At 47.2% G+C, this 18,234-nt stretch overlaps 7 protein-coding genes across 7 annotated transcripts; 5 read left to right on the top strand and 2 right to left on the bottom strand.

Annotated features, from left to right (window-relative positions):
* Nucleotides 1-80: 80 nt before the first annotated feature.
* Nucleotides 81-1,023, top strand: BDV27DRAFT_119757 (HAD-like domain-containing protein). Its single transcript, XM_032064939.1, has one exon. It carries the CDS (start codon nucleotides 157-159, stop codon nucleotides 850-852), a length of 696 nt encoding a protein of 231 aa, XP_031933243.1. The 5' UTR covers nucleotides 81-156; the 3' UTR covers nucleotides 853-1,023.
* A 602-nt stretch (nucleotides 1,024-1,625) lies between these two features.
* On the top strand, nucleotides 1,626-1,905 carry BDV27DRAFT_152316 (Cold shock-like protein CspE; the record flags this gene model as incomplete). The annotated part of the gene is made up of 2 exons (XM_032071541.1): nucleotides 1,626-1,733; nucleotides 1,807-1,905. The coding sequence occupies 2 exons, from the start codon at nucleotides 1,626-1,628 to the stop codon at nucleotides 1,903-1,905; spliced, it is 207 nt and encodes a 68-aa protein (XP_031933242.1).
* A 1,017-nt stretch (nucleotides 1,906-2,922) lies between these two features.
* On the top strand, nucleotides 2,923-4,786 carry BDV27DRAFT_152315 (DUF1479 domain-containing protein; the record flags this gene model as incomplete). The annotated part of the gene is made up of 8 exons (XM_032071540.1): nucleotides 2,923-3,231; nucleotides 3,289-3,486; nucleotides 3,541-3,655; nucleotides 3,709-3,866; nucleotides 3,920-4,055; nucleotides 4,109-4,354; nucleotides 4,402-4,508; nucleotides 4,565-4,786. The coding sequence occupies 8 exons, from the start codon at nucleotides 2,923-2,925 to the stop codon at nucleotides 4,784-4,786; spliced, it is 1,491 nt and encodes a 496-aa protein (XP_031933241.1).
* A 503-nt stretch (nucleotides 4,787-5,289) lies between these two features.
* Nucleotides 5,290-6,901, bottom strand: BDV27DRAFT_140604 (fungal specific transcription factor domain-containing protein; the record flags this gene model as incomplete). The annotated part of the gene is made up of 3 exons (XM_032069692.1): nucleotides 5,290-5,444; nucleotides 5,501-5,950; nucleotides 6,007-6,901. The coding sequence occupies 3 exons, from the start codon at nucleotides 6,899-6,901 to the stop codon at nucleotides 5,290-5,292; spliced, it is 1,500 nt and encodes a 499-aa protein (XP_031933240.1).
* A 686-nt stretch (nucleotides 6,902-7,587) lies between these two features.
* Nucleotides 7,588-9,239, bottom strand: BDV27DRAFT_140603 (major facilitator superfamily domain-containing protein; the record flags this gene model as incomplete). Its single annotated transcript, XM_032069691.1, has 5 exons — nucleotides 7,588-7,854; nucleotides 7,894-8,273; nucleotides 8,416-8,470; nucleotides 8,618-9,004; nucleotides 9,123-9,239. 5 exons carry the CDS (start codon nucleotides 9,237-9,239, stop codon nucleotides 7,588-7,590), a joined length of 1,206 nt encoding a protein of 401 aa, XP_031933239.1.
* A 968-nt stretch (nucleotides 9,240-10,207) lies between these two features.
* BDV27DRAFT_140602 (uncharacterized protein) lies at nucleotides 10,208-11,397 on the top strand (the record flags this gene model as incomplete). Its single annotated transcript, XM_032069690.1, has 7 exons — nucleotides 10,208-10,257; nucleotides 10,339-10,427; nucleotides 10,490-10,608; nucleotides 10,639-10,716; nucleotides 10,753-10,786; nucleotides 10,823-11,151; nucleotides 11,197-11,397. 7 exons carry the CDS (start codon nucleotides 10,208-10,210, stop codon nucleotides 11,395-11,397), a joined length of 900 nt encoding a protein of 299 aa, XP_031933238.1.
* An 893-nt stretch (nucleotides 11,398-12,290) lies between these two features.
* BDV27DRAFT_152312 (ankyrin repeat-containing domain protein) lies at nucleotides 12,291-16,364 on the top strand (the record flags this gene model as incomplete). Its single annotated transcript, XM_032071539.1, has 5 exons — nucleotides 12,291-12,424; nucleotides 12,477-12,700; nucleotides 12,768-12,887; nucleotides 12,946-16,092; nucleotides 16,342-16,364. The coding sequence occupies 5 exons, from the start codon at nucleotides 12,291-12,293 to the stop codon at nucleotides 16,362-16,364; spliced, it is 3,648 nt and encodes a 1,215-aa protein (XP_031933237.1).
* Nucleotides 16,365-18,234: the final 1,870 nt, after the last annotated feature.

The following is an 18,234-nucleotide window of genomic DNA, read 5'->3' as shown; positions in this document are numbered from 1 at the left end:
ATATACACATTTGTCAGCAGGATTAAAAGTGGACGAGCATGTTAATCACCAACAAAACCGGTCACCAACGATGTATAAATAAGCCCCAAGGTGTCTGTTTATCTATCTTACCGATTGGTTCAAGATTTTTGATGCCAAAGCTGATTACCACGGAAAATGATCAAAGCAGTTTTCTTTGACTTCATGGGCACGTGCCTAGATTGGCACAGCGGAACCATCAAAGCATTGCCACAATCCATTTCAGAAAGTGAAAGATCCGATATCGCTCTGAAATGGCGTCACGACTACTTCGACGCTAATGCCGCACGTATCGCTGCAGACGAGCCTGTTGAGGATATTGAACTCACCCTTGCAAGGACTCTCGATGCTTTATTAGAGAAGGGTGCAGCCCACAAACATCTTTTCGATCGAGAGACCAAGGAGCGATGTATAGCTGCATGGCACTCGATGCCGGCATGGCCGGATGTCGCCCCTGCCATTGAGCAGCTAAAAGCAGAAGGCTATGAAGTATTTGTCCATGCGAATGGAACCACAAGATTGCAACTCGATCTCTGCCAATCATCAGGTCTATCCTTCCACATGCTGTTCTCTAGTCAGTTGCTTGGTGTGTACAAGCCTGCTCCAGAGAGCTACCGTGAGGTACTGCGATTGGTAAATGTGAAAGCTGAGGAAACAGTGCTTGTTGCTGCTCATGCTTATGATGTTCGTGGTGCGAAGGAAGCGGGGATGAAAACGGTATATATCCACAGGTGGACTGACGATATCAATGAAGATATGGAGATTATCAAAGGAGAAAATGACTTCTTTTTGGAGGATATGACAGACCTTGCAGGGGTTATTAAGCAGCTTTGAGTCCCGCATTTATTAAGACTAGACTATCAATGAATATCAGACAACTGCTATTTCAACGCTCGAATCTTGAGCTATGGGCCGGTTCAGGGATTATTTCAGTGTTGGGTTAATAGGTGGGAAATAGGCACAACGCGTGATAAATATCAAGTCACTTGATATGATTACATGTACCATGTTTTTTACTTTCGACAGAATAAAGGTATGAAGGGGTTGCTTTGAAAATATATCAATGTTTAAGAAAGTGAAGGTTATCTGTAGCTTATTATCATAATTTAATACACTGCGTGGCAGTGGAAGGGACCTAGATTTCCGTTTTAAAGTACCGCTAGGATCTCCTTTTACACCAATAGAACCCCCTAAGAAAGAGATGCTCAAGTCATAATATGTCTTCTGATGGTAGTTCGGGTACGGGATATCCTCCCCCGACTATACCTGTAGCTATGCTTCACCCGATTCAGCTGAGCTCATGCCCGCATATCTTCAGCTGAGATATAAGCGAAGCCTACCCTTATATATCCACCTACTCTCCCGATCGCGAATCATTTTCTCGGATCCATAGATGACGCCATTTTATGCATGAACATGAAGAGTCTTTAAAGTGTGAACCTTAAGCCAGCCGACTAGCATAATAAGCGAGCCATATTTCCAGATTTCCGAGAAGTGCTCGTCAACCAGTATTTCTTTTTCTACTACACTACAGATCCCGGTACCGATATCTCACTCCCATCAAATCTTCTTCTAAAACTATCAATCGAACACTACAATCTGCAGCCATGCCACAAGGAAACGTGAAGTGGTTCAATGAGACGAAAGGGTTTGGATTTATCACCCCATCCGACGGCTCGAAGGATATTTTTGTCCATTTCTCTGCCATTCAAATAGTATGTGCAGAATAATCCAGCAAGGATAACATTTGAATGATAGCGTGCTGAAATATAATTCTTATTGCATTAGGAAGGGTTTAAAGTTTTGGCGGAAGGGCAAAAGGTTGAGTTCGAAGTGATGGATGGAGCAAAGGGACCTTCAGCTGTCAATGTCAAACCTATGGATTAAGCGGTGTCTTAACTCGATGAGGATTCATGTGTATATACAGATCCTTTCGTTGATTATTCAAGTTTGGGGACAATATGCACCTTAACCCGTCTATGTTAGTCTGTTCACTGCTGCGCGCGCGGGGTAATTGGTGTGGATACTGAATACCCCGCGGAACCCTAGGTCGAGATTATAAAAATGTTGACCCAGTCAACGGGCATAAATAGAAAGATAATCTCCAGCTCCATCATATAGATCTACGGGAAGTAACAAAATCAAATACCTCAATAGATTTGCACCCGACCATCGCCATCCCTGGACTCTAGTCCTAGATCAACCTACTTCTCCATCCCTAAGCCGGGTGCAGGATATTTAGCGAGTGCTTCCTAAAGCCAAGCATACCTTGGAGAGTCCCACAAGCACCCCATATAGCCTAGGGCTGTCTCTTAGAGAGATGGCCCTTCCTATCCAATCAACATCCAATTGATACGGTGACAATATTAACCAATAGACCCCGTGCCGCAAGAGCTGACTTGGCATTTTAAGTTTGTATACTATTAGGTATATGTAGTTAATTAAGATTTATTTATCAATTACTTGATACTGCTCAGCACAATGAAATAGCGGGTATCATCTCAAAGCTTAAGATGTAATCCAGTCCTGGAGGAAACGAGGAGACCCAACTATTCTCCGCATTACCCCAGTAGTAGTTTAATAGTCCAGATTTCGTATCCCCAAATACTGGCTGGGTTGGGCGGGCCGATTTCCTTATCCGGATACTTCCCGCCACGGCCCCCATGTACAGTAGAATGAACTAGTTGGTCTAGGGAAGACCCTTGATGTTAATCTGCTTGATTTATTGAATGGAAGTGAATACTTTTACCGCAGCCTGCTTCACTGGGCTCACCGGATGCTTCCTACCGTCGGCGTATTGCCAAATACGGCCAAGAGCCAATTTGCTGTGCTAGAGTATATAAATATGGACAGAAGAAGCACAATTCCGTCCAAATTAATTCAAGCGAGAAACCAAATCTCATCATGAACAGAGCTGTCTCATCCAAGTGTTTCCAGTGCCCTACCTTTCGAGCTGGAAGGTGCTCGGGCACAGCCAAACGGCTCTTAGCAACTGACGCGGCACCGCTCACTCGAAAGGACAAGAAGGAGGGCGATATTTCCTCAGTCTTCTCAACATTCTCTGGTCGAAAGATCCCGCCTCTACCTGAACGTTTCCGAGAGCTGAAGCGTAACCTGACTACCGGGTTCGAAGAGCAGATTCAAAAGTCGTGGGATGAACTTGTTGAGGTTCTGAAAGTGCGCACCGAAGAAGTTGCCTCCAAAAGAGAGTCTGTATGTTTAAGGCACCCTACTACTGCCTGGCAGCTAGCCACATGCTAAAAGTATCAGATTATTCCCCAGCTGAACTATTCCGATATTCGCGCAGGCAGCGTATCTCCGGAGACTGTTGCAGCAATCCGACGGACCGGTGTCGCTGTTGTTAGGGGGGTTGTGCCAAAAGATGAAGCCGAAGGACTTCTGTCTGATATCCGCCGATACTTTGCTGCACACCATTTCACGGGCTTCCCTTCTGATGCAGACAAGAAGGTATACATACGCTCTTATATAGCTAGTACTGGAGCTTCGACTAACTTGGACCAGATCATTTACGAATCGTATTGGAGTCCTTCCCAAGTAAAGGCAAGGTCGCACCCTAATATGTTGTCCACACAATCATGGATGAATCAACTCTACTCCGCCGATGACGATCAAAAGAGTAATACTCACCCCCAATCAGCAAATATATTACAGCCAGCTGACGGAGGATAGTTGATCTCTCCGTGCCGCTTACGTACTGTGACCGTGTGCAGATCCGCCCACCTGGGGATAAGAAATTTGCGCTTCCCCCTCACGTCGACGGTGGAGGGGTTGAAAGATGGGAGGATCGTGCCTACAACTATGTGTATCGCAAGATTTTCCAAGGAAAGGTAGGACACATTGTGCAATTCCACTACTGAGCACAAAACTAAGAGCTCGACAGTGGCATGAGTACGATCCATGGGATCTAACAGGCCGCCTTGATGCAAATATGAACATGTACGAGGCACCAGGGGGGTGCTCGGTCTTCAGAGCCTTCCAGAGCTGGCTGGGGCTATCTTGTCATGGTCCCCAAGAAGGTTTGATGCCCATCAATAGAACATCGGTCCACTCTGACACTTAATCACAACAGGCACTCTGGTTGTTCATCCCATCTTGCAGCCTTCCACTGCGTATTGGATGCTTCGACCGTTTTTCAAGCCCACTCGAAAGGGCTCTTTAGATGGTTGGAAGTTCTCGCTGGATGATGACGAAGGGAATGTCTATCTACATGGAGCAAATCCAGGAACTGCCCAAGAGCATACACCAGACCACCATCCCCACCTAATGCTCCACGAAACCATGATACCGTATCCGACCGTTGATCCTGGTGATACTGGTACGTCTCCCATGACCGGGCCTATTCCACGAAGCTAATTGTCATAGTGTTCTGGAGTGCCGACACAATACACAGCACGGAGAATGAAAACACAGGAGACACAGATGCCTGTGTGTTTTACATTCCATCCGTTCCACTGACCCCTAACAACGCGGTGAGATGATTCGCTACGCCGACAGCTACACAGAAGCATTTACTGACATACCTCAGCAATACGTCGCACAGCAACGTGAGGCCTTTCTGAAGGGAATCCCTCCACCAGACTTCCCAGGTGGGGTTGGCGAGTCCCAATTCTCTGATAGAGCAAAAGTCGGCGACGTCCAGTCGCAGGCTGGTAGGGAGGCAATGGGGCTCAGTCCTATCAAACCTGGTATTAAAAACGAGCAGTCTGCAAAGCTGGCGCAGGAAGTAAACAAAATCTTGGGCTACTGATGGCGGTTCTATTACATTGTCTATTAGCTATGACAAATTATTATTGGTCCAGAGCATGACAATATCAAATCTACGGTTTCCATTTTCTCCTCGTAATCCACTGCAAAACACCAGGAACACCACCTACCAGCAATACATCGCTATACTCGCTGTGATTTGGTTTGTGTTCTAGGAAATATTGTCTCCACTAAGTGCCTTTTGCATACGGAAACGAAATTGAGTCAGATAAATGATATCTTATGAACCCTTAAGGAGGGCAGCATGCTCCCTGGTGGTGTGGATTTAGAATGTCTACTCTAGCGTCGGATTATTGAAGCGTTAATCCTCAATAAACGCTTGTGTTGAGGCCATGTTGTGTCAGTATACATATCGGAGATATCAAGCTCGGTGGAATCAAAATCTGTCCTTCAATGCACAACACTGCTTCCAGTAATATCTTGTGACTGATACGGTTGTCTAATTAACGTCGTTTAGATTATTTCTACCGTTATGTAATCAGAACATCAGGAATTTTCAGGCGTGCCTCCAACAACCGCGACATCCGTATCAAGCTGGTCCAAAATGTCCAAATGCGACACTGGATTGGAGAAATGTGTATCAAGAGAGTAAAAGGAAGGCTGGGAAGGCATAAGACAATGTATACTCTGCAGAGTGGGCTCTATTTCCTAGGAGTAAGCAAAGTCCTCAATTCTCTGATTTGACGAGGGAACTTACCCGGCGCCCATCCCCAAGAAGTGTCGCTTCGCAGATATGATGCTTCTTGATTTTGTTTACCATTTTCGCCACTTTCCTCCTTACTATCCTGTTCGTAGACAAGACGTTCTGCCAAGTCCGCCATAAGAGATGCAGAGGAATACACTCCTCCCAGCGACCGTAGTATAGCACAGTTCTCAAGTACCTGTTTCCGGGCCCGTGTTTTAAACAGTAATGTCTTGCTTCTTAGCATGATATTCCATGACACACGCAGTGATAGGCCTACCGCATATGGAATAACTGGGAGTAATGTTAACTGGCCGTCAAACTCTTCGCCCACGATGTACGTAATTCTGGATGCCGCGAGGGCTTGTCGTGGATCAGCCTCCCATGAGGAGCTGTGGGCGCTAGTTGAAGTACTTGAAGGATAGGCTACAATGGCGACGGCATGATATAAGACCTCAATTGTTGCTGTTGCTTTCTTTAGACCCCAAAGCTGTTATAGATCTTAGCCAAGGGCGGCATACCTATCAGGGGCACTGAGATGATAGATGTATTAACCTCCCCCAATAAATCCTCAAATGACGGAAACGAGCCTACCCAGCCACCATATCCCGCCGTCCGGGAAATGTCTACCGCACGCTCCAGAAGTACGATGGTGCGCAGGAAAAGCTGAAAACAGGGTTCTTGCTCAACTATCCAGGAGGTGAGGCAACTGCCAAAACCACATCGACGGAATTGTGCTGGGTGTCGTGAACATGCCGAGTGGATGGTATCGATGGCAAAGAGACAGAGAAGCGATCTAGTAGAAGCCTGCTTCGGTTGTGGAGTTGTGTGGCCGTCATAATGGAGGCCCGCGGCCTGCGCATGAGAGATGGCGTGATATAGAAGGTCTGTTGATTCCTGTCGGTTTCCGGAGAACAGTTTAAAGAGTGAAAGGAGTGACAAGGATTGAATTGAAATTAATTTATCCTGCACGAGGACCAGCATGTTCGAGGACTTGATTGCGTCTGAAATCGTTAAAGAGAAGTCAGCTGGGCAGGCGGCGACGTGTCGAAAATATTGTCCGGAACTGGGAATCACACTAGCCGCAATACAGATTGACAGGGACAGTAGTATTTTGCCTGCGGATCTGGCTGGCATAGATTGATAGTTGTCGTAGTCAAGCGCTGGGAAAATAGGGTGGATAGTCTCCATATATATGCGGAGAATGGCGTCCATATCATTGGGACATGGCAGTAAATCCAAACTTTGGCCGTAAGGGCAAGAAGGGGAGGCTGACGGTGTCAGATAGTTTGTGTAAGAGAAATTGTTTGATCCCAGGGTTGTGGCTGCAGGATAGGAGTAGCAGCTCGCCGTCGGCAGCCATGCTCTAAGAGTGTATTGCTTGATTACTTCTGAGCTGGAGGCCGGACTTACCATAGTCGTAAACGACCCTTTGCTGTCCCAGTCTCTGACGGGATAAAACGCATCAATGAAGGAAGGCTCCGGAAATTGTACCTGTATATCTGGTAGCGTCGCGTTCTCAAAGCCCATGCATATCGATCGCTCCTGTCCCGTTTTTAAACACAGTCTATGAGCTGCCTCACTATCTTGGGCAGTTCGCAGCCCAGGCAGCTGTGGAGGGTTTCTAGATTCATGGATGCAGCACTGCTTGCTCTGGCGACTGGATTGACGACCCCTCACACCATTACCAACCAAAGTAAAGTGCTTGCTTCTACCTTCCATACTCAAAGTATAATTCCCGATGGTAGTCCACCGGCTGGTTGAAGAAAAGTGTGGGGTGCAAGGGTTATTGACTTGAACATTTGGCTGCGAGGACCTGTGCCCTTCGCGGACTTTCCTAAGCGGGAAATCGGCCCGCCGTAGCCCTAGGTTCGTTTGACCTGAGACGCACTCTACGTCACCCCGTGGATAAGGACCGATCTGCCCGCCCAGTGTAGCATATCGTGCAACCTGACGGATACTTGGCCCTAGCTTCTATAAGAGGAATCATGTGGTAGAATAGTTTGGATATTAAATGTTTATTTATATAATTTCATGATTGTCATACTATATATACACACATGCAAACCATATTACTGCCAAGCAGAAAGTTTCGAAAACATCTACCGTTCAGGCCTTCCCTCAACAACTACTTCCATGTGGGTAGCGTCGGCCTTATCCTGCGCGTTCATGATATCTAGCTCACACTCGATATATCGGGTTGGACGGTTCGCGGACGTAGCGTCGGGGTTATTGTTGATAAACATTCCTTTGTCCTCAATAAAGAAACGGTCGATGTCGTCTAACGAGCGATTTGCGGTCTCGGGATAGAAGCAGTAAATAAGCGGGATGAAAGAAAAGTTGAAAACCGTCCAAATAATGTAGAACTTCTAGTCCAATGCCTTGATGCCAATGGGCGTGATCTCAACTAACATAAGGTTGAACGCCCAGTTTGTGGCAGTCGCAATCGAGACTCCCTTTGTCCGCATAGTCAGCGAGTTCAACTCTACAGGGAGTAACCATGGGATTCCCTGGAAGCCACAACCAAAGAAAAGATAGTAACAAAAGAAGAACGCAACAGAAGCGGAGGCCACCTTTTGCTTGGAGCCGTATTCCTCCATCTCGTTGAAGCAAATCAACACAGTGATAAGGAGATAACATATACCGTGACCCAGGGAGCATATCATCAATATCTGGCGGCGACCAAATCGCTCAATATTGGGGATAGCAAAGATACCAAACAGAAGATAAGAAATCGAATTACACGCGGTGAGAAGACGTGCAAGACGATTAGACAGGCCAACGGACTCTATTAAGAGAGTAGTCAAAATAGTAGGAGGTGACATTGATCCCCGCCAACTGTTGCATGGCCTGAGAACCGGCTCCTAAAAGAAGTCGGCGGATAGCGTACGTGCCTCTCTGGTGTCCCGTTTGGCCACGCAGGAGTTGACTCCAGGGAATATTGTTCTCTTGTCCATATTGGACGGCAGCAGTAATTGTGGTGTGCTGAGCGATGACGTAAGGGTCGTTGATATCGAGATCCTCAATATCGGCAAGAATCACCCTAGCTTTATCGGGGAATTGGTGAGCAATCAGCCAGCGAGGGGACTCAGGAAGTCAGGAATCTGTCCCAATAATGATGAAAATAAAAACAAACTGGAAGGCAAGGGGGAATCGCCAGGTAACTGGTCCACTAAGGAAGGAGAAGGCAAAGGTCATCCAAGTGGACAGAGAGTAACCGGCGATGCACATGACCAGCTCGAGTACCACCAGCTTCCCCCTCCATTTTGCTTGAGATGTTTCACCCTGCCACATAGGTGCCGTAGCTGTATTAATACCGTTGCCTATCCCAGCAACAATACGGCCAACGATCATTTGTGGGACACCGTAGGCGGCAATCTGGAGTATGGCGCCAATGGACATGATGATGGTTCCCCATAGAATAGATTTCTTTCGACCAAGTCTCTCCCCTAATACCATCAAGGCAATGGCGCCGAAAAAGCAACCAACATCGTACACCGCAGTCACAGTTGAGATTATCTAAGTCTTCCCGTCGAGATGTAAGACATCAAGGAAGTCATCCATAACAATGACACCGCTTAACATAAATCAGTATAATGTGTTGTTGGAAGTACGTTTATCAGTCCGCACCAAAGACACCCTGGTCATATCCAAAGAAGGTCATGTCTGTGGCACATGCAATGGCCATCCAAAAAGTCAGCCAGCCTCCTTTGAGGCCGAAATATGGCTTTCTGGTCGAGCTTGGGTCGGGCATCGTGAAAACTAGATTCGCTTACTCCTGTGAAAAAGACAGAAAAATCACTGATAGGGATTGCCGAGAGTAGGCAGTGGAGGAAGAATGCTGGCGGAAATAACAGTGGCATTAGTAGCAGGAGAAGTCAAAGAGCGTTTCTATATATTACCAACATCGGCTCCCCGACCCCTTCACATGGGGCAGGATTGTTAGAGTTTCAGGACCCTCCACAAGTACCCTATTCCCCTCGATCACCCTATTGACCCTTGTTTATATGAGGTATTCTCTGGACAGCTTCTTACATTGACCCTGGTCAATAGGATCGGGCGGATACGTTTCCGTATCGGGTTAGTTTGAAGGCGGGAAGCCTAATTCGGTATCTGCATATCGGATGGGGTGGTGAGTTGACGTAAAATGGAAACACTGGGTAACATAGACTGAACTCATTCCATTAGGACCATTTAACGCCTGTGAAAATAGTATATTATAGTACTTAGAGAGGCAAAGCGGCTTGATGATAGAAAAAGTTTGGAGCAGTGCATTCAAGTGTGTGTAATGGCCTACGGGATATCCGTGGTTCACTGTCCTGAAAGACAGCATCACAAAAGAATCTAGGTACGCTCATTCATCATGCATCTAACTGTATCTGTGGATATCATAACGTATAATTACTGTTCTATGATAACAACTGGTCTTCAATCTTCAGTTCTCCTATATTGAAACAATAGTCATCGGAACGGGAGGGAGGCAGGGAGGCCGAGGAAGTTCTAAGGGTTCATTCTGTAAAGAAAGGTACACGTAGGCAATTGCAAACAATGTGACGCAGAGCGAGACCTTGGTATGAGGTACTGCTTACCGAGCGGGATAGCCATGATACTATGCACCACTTTCTGAACTCTTCCATCAATATCGCGTCATTCATTTGAGCCATAATGATATAGGACCTACACTTCCATCGCTTCCTTTTCTTCTTAACAGCAATTCCTAAAATGTTTACCAATAAGGACCCACGTGTCTGTTGTATACTGCGTGGGATAGAGTGTGCCTTATACATAGGAGGAGAATCGAAGAAAGCGCATAAGGACGGGGGGGCATGGGCAGCATGAAAGTTCAACAAGAGGAAATGCCTCATTGTGCCAGCAGCCGAGCTTGGGCACTTGGGTCTGGGAACGGACCCTCCGATGTGGTCCTTTTATTTAATCGCGCAAAGTAAGTGATCTACACTGTTTTCCACCCTCTGCTGAGCACACCTCACATAACAGAAATTTTAGTCCTTGGCGATCCAAAGACAGGCCGCCTATCGTTATCCGGAATATCTCCACATATCATGTTGGAGACAGGAGGGAAGTGCCGCCCTGCTCCTATAATGATTGATTCAGATAAGGCGCTTGTCTTTCCTGGGCCTTAAATGGCGCGTCAGAGATGGAACATCGATTCTCATATAGCCAATCTCTTTGAGGTCGACTACAATAGAGCGAACAGTGCGCTTATTGGATATGTCATGCATCCACACTGCTGACTACTGGTTGACCAGTTCCTGGGACACGGTGTTGCGAAGCAGGACCTACGTGCATTCATACAAGCTATCGAGATATATTAGAGAGCGGACCGTACACTTTGGATGCTGGACCTAGTCCATGACACTTGTGACTATCCATACTATGACAATACGGCACCTTGGATCAAGCAGAACAGTCCCAGTTGTACGGCAGGAATTTCTAATCGAACACACATATCCTCGAGTCGACTTATGACTCATGATATCCAAATACTGGTCACAATGGCTACTCAAGGGCACGAGAAACCTATTGGCCACCCGGTGGAGTTGCGTTCTATTGTTGCTGATATTTCTATCGAAATCTTAATGGTCATCATCGATACGATCTACCACAGCTGTCCACCTGGTCACGAGAGAACTTTCGATATTCGCAACGTGTTAGATGCCTCTCAATCGAAACTACCTGATTCATACTAACAGAGGTGCTGTAAACTTATTCTTGTATTCGAGGTGCAAGATGTGATTCAAGCAGGAACACAAATCAACTGGGCATATCTTTGCCTTGGGTTACATGAGCTATTCTTGCAAGAGGACTGGTACTGCAATGGTGGATTGTATTTTCGAGGTCGGATCCTATATCTAATTGAATGCATACGAGGGAGCCTTTCGAACACTACCTAAGCCTTGAGAATGTTATCCAAACAAATCCCATAGGCTGATACTCTTATAAGTATTAGTGACCATCTATCTACTGATAAGCTCGCTGGGAGTATATCTAATCTCGCAATTTTCAGAGAGGGCAGTCAGACAATAGTAAATACCAAGGAAATCGTATCTCACGCATATCCTAATGTATGAGGATAAATTTACCGCTCTTTGAATACACCAATAACTGAACAAAAAAATAATATTTAAAAAGAAAAAAAAATATAAACAGAGGAAAGAAAATTCGAAAGTAAAAAGAAAAATGGAATTAAAAACAAGAAGAAAAAGAAAAAAATTTAAACGAAAAGCAGGAACGTGACCAACATGAAAACAAGGATACTTTGGATGTACGTGCAACACCGAAGGGAATAAGCAGAAAAGCAAGAGAACCAACGTACTTCTGGGGTCAAGTTGCGGTCTGACAGAATCTGCACATTTCTGTTTACTTGTAACATGATTGGTATTCTTACTAACATAACATTGGACATCACGACTCAGGCCTTGCATTAGCCTCGTCAACCGCCATAATGGTTTCGACCAATAGACAGGCACCGCATGTCGACTACCCGTTGGACTTTGCGGCGTCGATCTTTCGAATGCGCAATTCTGGCAAGGGACCACGATAGCACACACTTTCAGGCTTAGCCCCATCAACCTGGCAACAGTCTGATGCACCGATTCTGGCGACATCCAATAATATTTCAAAATGTTTCTTTCTCATACTCCTGTCGGTTTGCTCGGGTAGACATTCGAGGATATAAGAACACCAAGGAGTTGCTCAACATGGACAGGGAGACTTTCTTCATCCTTACACACCGAACAGTCGATTTTCTTAGACTTAAATACAGCACGTTGCGATACATTCTGACATGGCTCGTAGCAAGGAGGAAGAAGCGGAGTGGGCAAGTCATCGCGATGAGCTCCAATACCTGTGGCTAGATCAACGATGGTCTGTCCAGCAGATACGAGCACATATGACCGGGAGATACAATTTTTGCAAAAGGTCAGTGGTGAATCGGAACGGTTTCGTGCAATATAATTGACAATCATTGCAGTCAGGACCAATATTCCCGACAGTTCAGGAACTGGAATCTCAAGAAAAACGCTAAAGAAGAGGAATGGCGTTTTATTGCCCACAGTCGCCACAAACGTAAAAGAGAGGGAAAAGACCCAGGAGAGGTATCAATTCGCGGTACTCTCATCCCCGAGCCCAAGGTGAGAAAGGAAACAGCTCGTTATGTTTCGTTATCATCTCAGTACCTGGAACTGGGCGATTCTGGTATGAAATCACCCATCAGAATGCTTCAGCTTCCCGTGGATAGGCTAACTCATCCCGTCACATACAGACCCCAAGACTCCCGAGGGGATCATTGTCAGCACTCCCCGTGCGTCGATAGAGGATGTACTCCCGGAAATTCCCATGGACCTACTCGAGATAGACTGGTCGCATGACCTAATAGAAGCTGGTGTGTTTTCATAACCTTTGCTTTCTCTGGCCAGTGAAATTGACAAGATATTCCACAGCTACTAGTAGCTCGCCTGCTGCATCCGGGCTTCGGTCAAATGCTGATGGGATGCCTCTTGCGTCTCCCATCGAGATCCCGCCACTTAGCCCGTCGGGCTTCCATGTTCTAGCGGACGGACAACCAACTGCAACTTTGCCAAATGAAAATATTGCAGATTTGGATCATAATTTGCAGTCAATGCTCTCTACGGCACAAACATCAATGTACTGGGGCGAACCGATCCAATGCGACTCCAACTCCCTAATTGATGAGATAATCGGCCAGGCACGACTGGCTCTCTCATGTCGTTATCATCCAAAAACCGATGACAAAGCCTTGAGTGAATGTCTTTCTTTCCTTGAGCCCATCACAATAGGCGATGTCAGAACTGATCTGACAAGAAAGGCCGAGAGTATATTTCAGTCACGCAGTTCAGATATTCTCTCACACTATCTCAGCCTCTGTGTTTACTTATCCTCGAACAACATGCTGTCGACATTGTCAACCGATAAATTGATTTCGCTTATTGTGAAAAGCAGGTCACAGCTCAGACTCAAAACACTACTGCATTCGAAAACCACGACAATGGAGATATTTATGAGCAATTTATTGGCTAGTGCAGCAGCGATGGGCGAAATAGAGATCTGTGAAATTCTCATCAATGCTGGAGCGGATATAGATGCCCCTAGTGGGCTGGGTTCGCGTAGGACGTCTCTTCACCGAGCGCTTTGTGGGAGACAACTGGATTGTGTGAGGATGCTACTGGATGCTGGTGCAGACCCCAATTTAGCAGTGGATGGGATGACACCACTGCACCTTGCAACTGAATTGTACGGCTCGTATGATTCCGTGAAAGTCTTGCTTGACTCGGGGGCCCATGCACATCCCCCACAAGACTCTGCTCGCCTCACACCTTTGCAATTGGCCGTGAAAGGGTTGCAAACTGAGGTGATTCGATTGCTTCTCGAGGCGAAGGCTAATCCAAACTCTTTCACCACGGCTAAAAGGGGAACTGCATTGCAGATTGCATGCGGGAGATCGGAGGAAGCTGGGGTTGTAGAGCTTCTAATTGAGGCTGGAGCGGACATTGACTCTCGCTCTGGTTATCGATACGATGATGAGATATCTGAAGACGAGTGCTCCGAGAGCAGCGACGACGAATCCGATATTTCTTCTAGGGACAGTCTCTATGATCTCTTCGTCTCGAATTGTTTCCGCTTCAAATCCCCTATTCTCATAGCTGCAGAGAACGAAAACTGGGAGGCCGTTCAGCTCTTGCTAGAGGAAGGAGCTGCCGTTAATCCTAGCATGAGGGGTTGTCCTATTCGAGCGATGAGAGACGAACTTCTGGAGCAAGATTGGGACTATCCGGCTGTATTTACCCCACTGCAAGCCGCCATTAGAGCGCAAAATATCACAATGACCCGCATGCTATTGAGCGCTGGTGCACATGTCGATGCACGGCCCAGAAATAAATACGGACACACCGCACTTCAGACAGCTGTCTTAATGGGAAATGAGAGACTGGCCCAAATCCTACTACGGAAGGGGGCGAATGTTAATGCTGCTGCTGGTGTCTGTTTTGGGCGGACAGCACTGCAAGCCGCTTCTGCGCACTCAGACACTGCCCTTCTGAGTATCCTACTTGAGGCAGGGGCAGATGTAAATGCTCTACCTGCCAGAGAGGGTGGCAGAACTGCACTACAGGTAGCAGTACGTGCAGGCAATATCGAAGGGGTCAGACTCCTTCTTGATGCAGGCGCAGCCGTTAACACTGATGCAAGTCGGATGGAAGGGACGAATGCCCTCCAAGAGGTGACCAAAATCCAGGATCAGTTAATACGGGAGGAAATGCTACATTTGCTTTTGCGGGCTGGCGCGTATATCCAACCCCCAAAGGGCCAGGAGAAATATGCATCTCTTCATACGGCAGTAAGTGAGGGAAATCTAGATGTGACAAAAAACTTGCTACGAAAGGGCGCCAGCCCGAATATGGGTTACTGTGCACACACAAACTGCACCCCCTTGCAAAAGGCGTCAGAACTTGGGAATGAAAGTCTATTCCAGGTACTGGTAGACTATGGAGCGAATATAAGTGCCCGTCCTTATTGGGATGGAGGTCGTACCGCGTTGCAATCTGCAGCTGAACAAAACCACCTGACGATAGTGAAGATGCTACTGCAGCTTGGCGCAAGTGTAAAAGAGGAAAGGGCAGTTGGGGGGATTTCAGTGATGGAGGCTGCTGTGAAGAATTGTAACCTGGAACTCATACGACTTCTGCTCGATATGGATCCCAGCATCATATCTTCGGATCCCAACACCAAGGAAGTTATTATCGGGGTAGCTTTGCACCATTGGAAGTGTGATATGTCTTTATTGGAACTTCTGCTTAATGGTGGGGCAGATGTCAACAATGTTGACACAGTTTCATCACTGCCGTTTCTTCAGCTAGCAGCAAGACAGAGCAATTTGGGGTTTGTGCAGTGCCTGCTTACTAGAGGCGCCATTGTGAATCGCCGCTGGCAACCCACCTTTGCGGGAGCCGTCACAGCCCTTCAAGAAGCCGTCCAGCTACGTCATATCGACATGGTCCACTTGTTACTTGAATGGGGAGCCGATATCAATGCACCAGCAAACGAGAAAGGTGGAAAGACTGCGCTCCAGACTGCAGTGTCACAAAACAATTTCGAAATGGTGGACCTATTGGTGAAAAACGGCGCCAATGTTAATGGCCTACCCAGCCCACGAAGAGGTCGAACGGCCCTTCAAGAGGCCGCAAGCTCTGGCTATGTGCAGATGACCCAATACCTTCTGAATCTCAATGCCGATATCAACGCCAGAGCTGCACACTTTGGCGGAATCACGGCGTTGCAAGGGGCCGCGAGCAGCGGCAACATTCGCATAGTGATGATGCTGCTTTGCGCTGGGGTCGACATCAATGGAGCACCAGCCATAGAACATGGACGAAATGCTATTGAGAGCGCTGCAGAGAATGGCAGGTTGGATACTCTACACCTTCTGTTGAACTATCACCCGAACACTGAAGAATTTGACATAAAGAGGAAACGGGCGGCGAAACTAGCACTTGCAAATGGTCATTTGGCTATTGGGCGATTTTTGCTGGCGTATCGGAAAGACGCATGGATGGGGACGAGGGAGGTGCCTTGTTAGTGCTTGCAGCGTGTGGACTGTGAAGCAGTAGAATATATAGGAATACTAGGACCGGTATCCAGAAATGACTCAATGTCTTCTTTTCTCCTAATCAAGCATATACAGGTAGATTATTTACTCATTGGGTCAATATTCTAAACCATATCGTGGAAGGGATTACAAATACGAGTTGAAAGCCCCTAAATGATTTTTATTGGTATAAATACCCCGCCGCTAGGTAACCACCGAGGCTAACACCAGGCAGCCATTGGCCCTCGGATCTCCTGACGTGCGAAGCTGGCCAGGCAGGGTATAAAAGGACTGCCATCCGTCAACAACTCTTCGTCCGTTCAACACCTCCAGACCGAGTGAAAATTCAGTAACCATGGCATCCGCCAAGAGTGAATTCTCCCAAACGCTGCAAGACATTACGCATGCCAAGCTGCGGGAGCTTTCCAGCAAACAAGAGATCTTCCTCGGCCACAAAGCGACGACACTCCAGACCGCACAGGCATTAGACTCCCCGATCGAAAGACTTTCGGCATTATCTGATGGCCTCAAGACGTGCTTCGGAATTCCAGTGGTAAATGGTCGCATGATCCGTGGGCATACCAGCAACCATCAACGCCTGGAGATCTTGCTTGCAAATCTCGATCGGTTTCTCAAGCAGGCTCAGTATGACCCCTCGATCTCACCGCCCAGCATGGAACGATGGCAGCAAACTCTCCTCAGCAATCTTGAAATGCAAACGCTCAAGTATGAGTTTGCCACACTTTTTGGCCAGATGACCATTGAATGGCTGTCGACTAAGAAGGAGCCCCTGCCGGAAGACGATATCTCCATGACTGAGGAGCCGGAGCCGATTCCAGGTCCTGATAAGTTGGAATCCCGGAAACAATGGGAAGATGCCGTCTTCACGCCGCTTGAACTCGACACAGACGAAATTGAACTTTTACTTAGCGATCTCTTACAAAACCCATCAAAAGATGCTAAAGATGTTCGGATAGCCTTCAAAGAGCTTCGACGAAAAGTACGAGAGTTTGAGGAGTCATTGACATACTCTCATTTATTTTCTGCGAGCACACTACGATGGATCATCTCGGGCCTGATCGTATCCGATCTTCTGACGGAAGAAAAGCGGACGGTCTTGAAAGACTTCTTGAACAACACGACCATCCTGGACGAGCTGTCCGACGTGCTGAACATGCGCATGACGGCCCTGCACGCTTGGTCCTGGGGCACAGAAGTTCCCATAGAACAGCGACGCCAACTGAACGGAACATATAACATCTACATGCACGAGGATCTGATCCAGGCGATCTTCCTGCAGTATATCGGCGTTAAATGGTCTGTTTTCTTCAAGAACGCCTTTACAGAGTTCCGAAAGGCTAGCGGGGTGTGGAAATCGCCCAGGGGTAACATTCCAGAAATTGACAAGAGCCGTCGCGAGTTCTTTCTAGGCTATCGATCATCCCAGCATAGTGTGCAAACTACACGAGAGAAAATATATCACAAAGGGTATTTTGTGTCTCAGCTTCTGGACTATGAAGGGCAAGACCGAAGCCTAGACCAAGGGGAGGAAGAGGCGGACTTTGCGCAGTTTGCTGTTGCACAGGCCCCCATGCAAACCGCAGCTTCACAGCCACATCTGCCCCCTGCCAGGAAACGCACCAAACAGTCAGCCCAGAGAAGCAGTGCAGTATGGCACAACAAGAAACGCTGTAGGCCGATGGGAAGAACAAACTTCTACGAGGAGGAAGCGGGAATTGACGAAGACGATGACAGCGGTGATGAGGATGATAATGACGGCAGGAGTGAGATCTTCAACCCTAAAAATTTAATGGACGCGAAACAAAACCTTTTGCATCTCCTAACCACCGACATTTTGATCAAGACTCGACTTGAAGGAGGGTTGACCTGCTTTCGATCCAAATATGAATCTCTAAACCCAAACCTATCCCATACAACCATTCATGCAGTGCTTCAATTCTTTGGAATTTCCGAGACATGGCTAGAATTTTTCCAGCGCTTCTTGAAAGCACCACTAAAGTTCATTGACGAGCCTCACGCCGAGCCTCGTCAGCGCCGGCGAGGTACGCCTGGGGCCCATGTACTCAGCGACGTGTTTGGAGAGGCAATTCTCTTCTGTCTTGACTTT

This window comes from Aspergillus caelatus (assembly GCF_009193585.1).
Source record: "Aspergillus caelatus strain CBS 763.97 unplaced genomic scaffold BDV27scaffold_5, whole genome shotgun sequence".
NCBI lineage: Eukaryota > Fungi > Ascomycota > Eurotiomycetes > Eurotiales > Aspergillaceae > Aspergillus > Aspergillus caelatus.
This window is presented reverse-complemented; position numbering and strand designations above follow the sequence as displayed.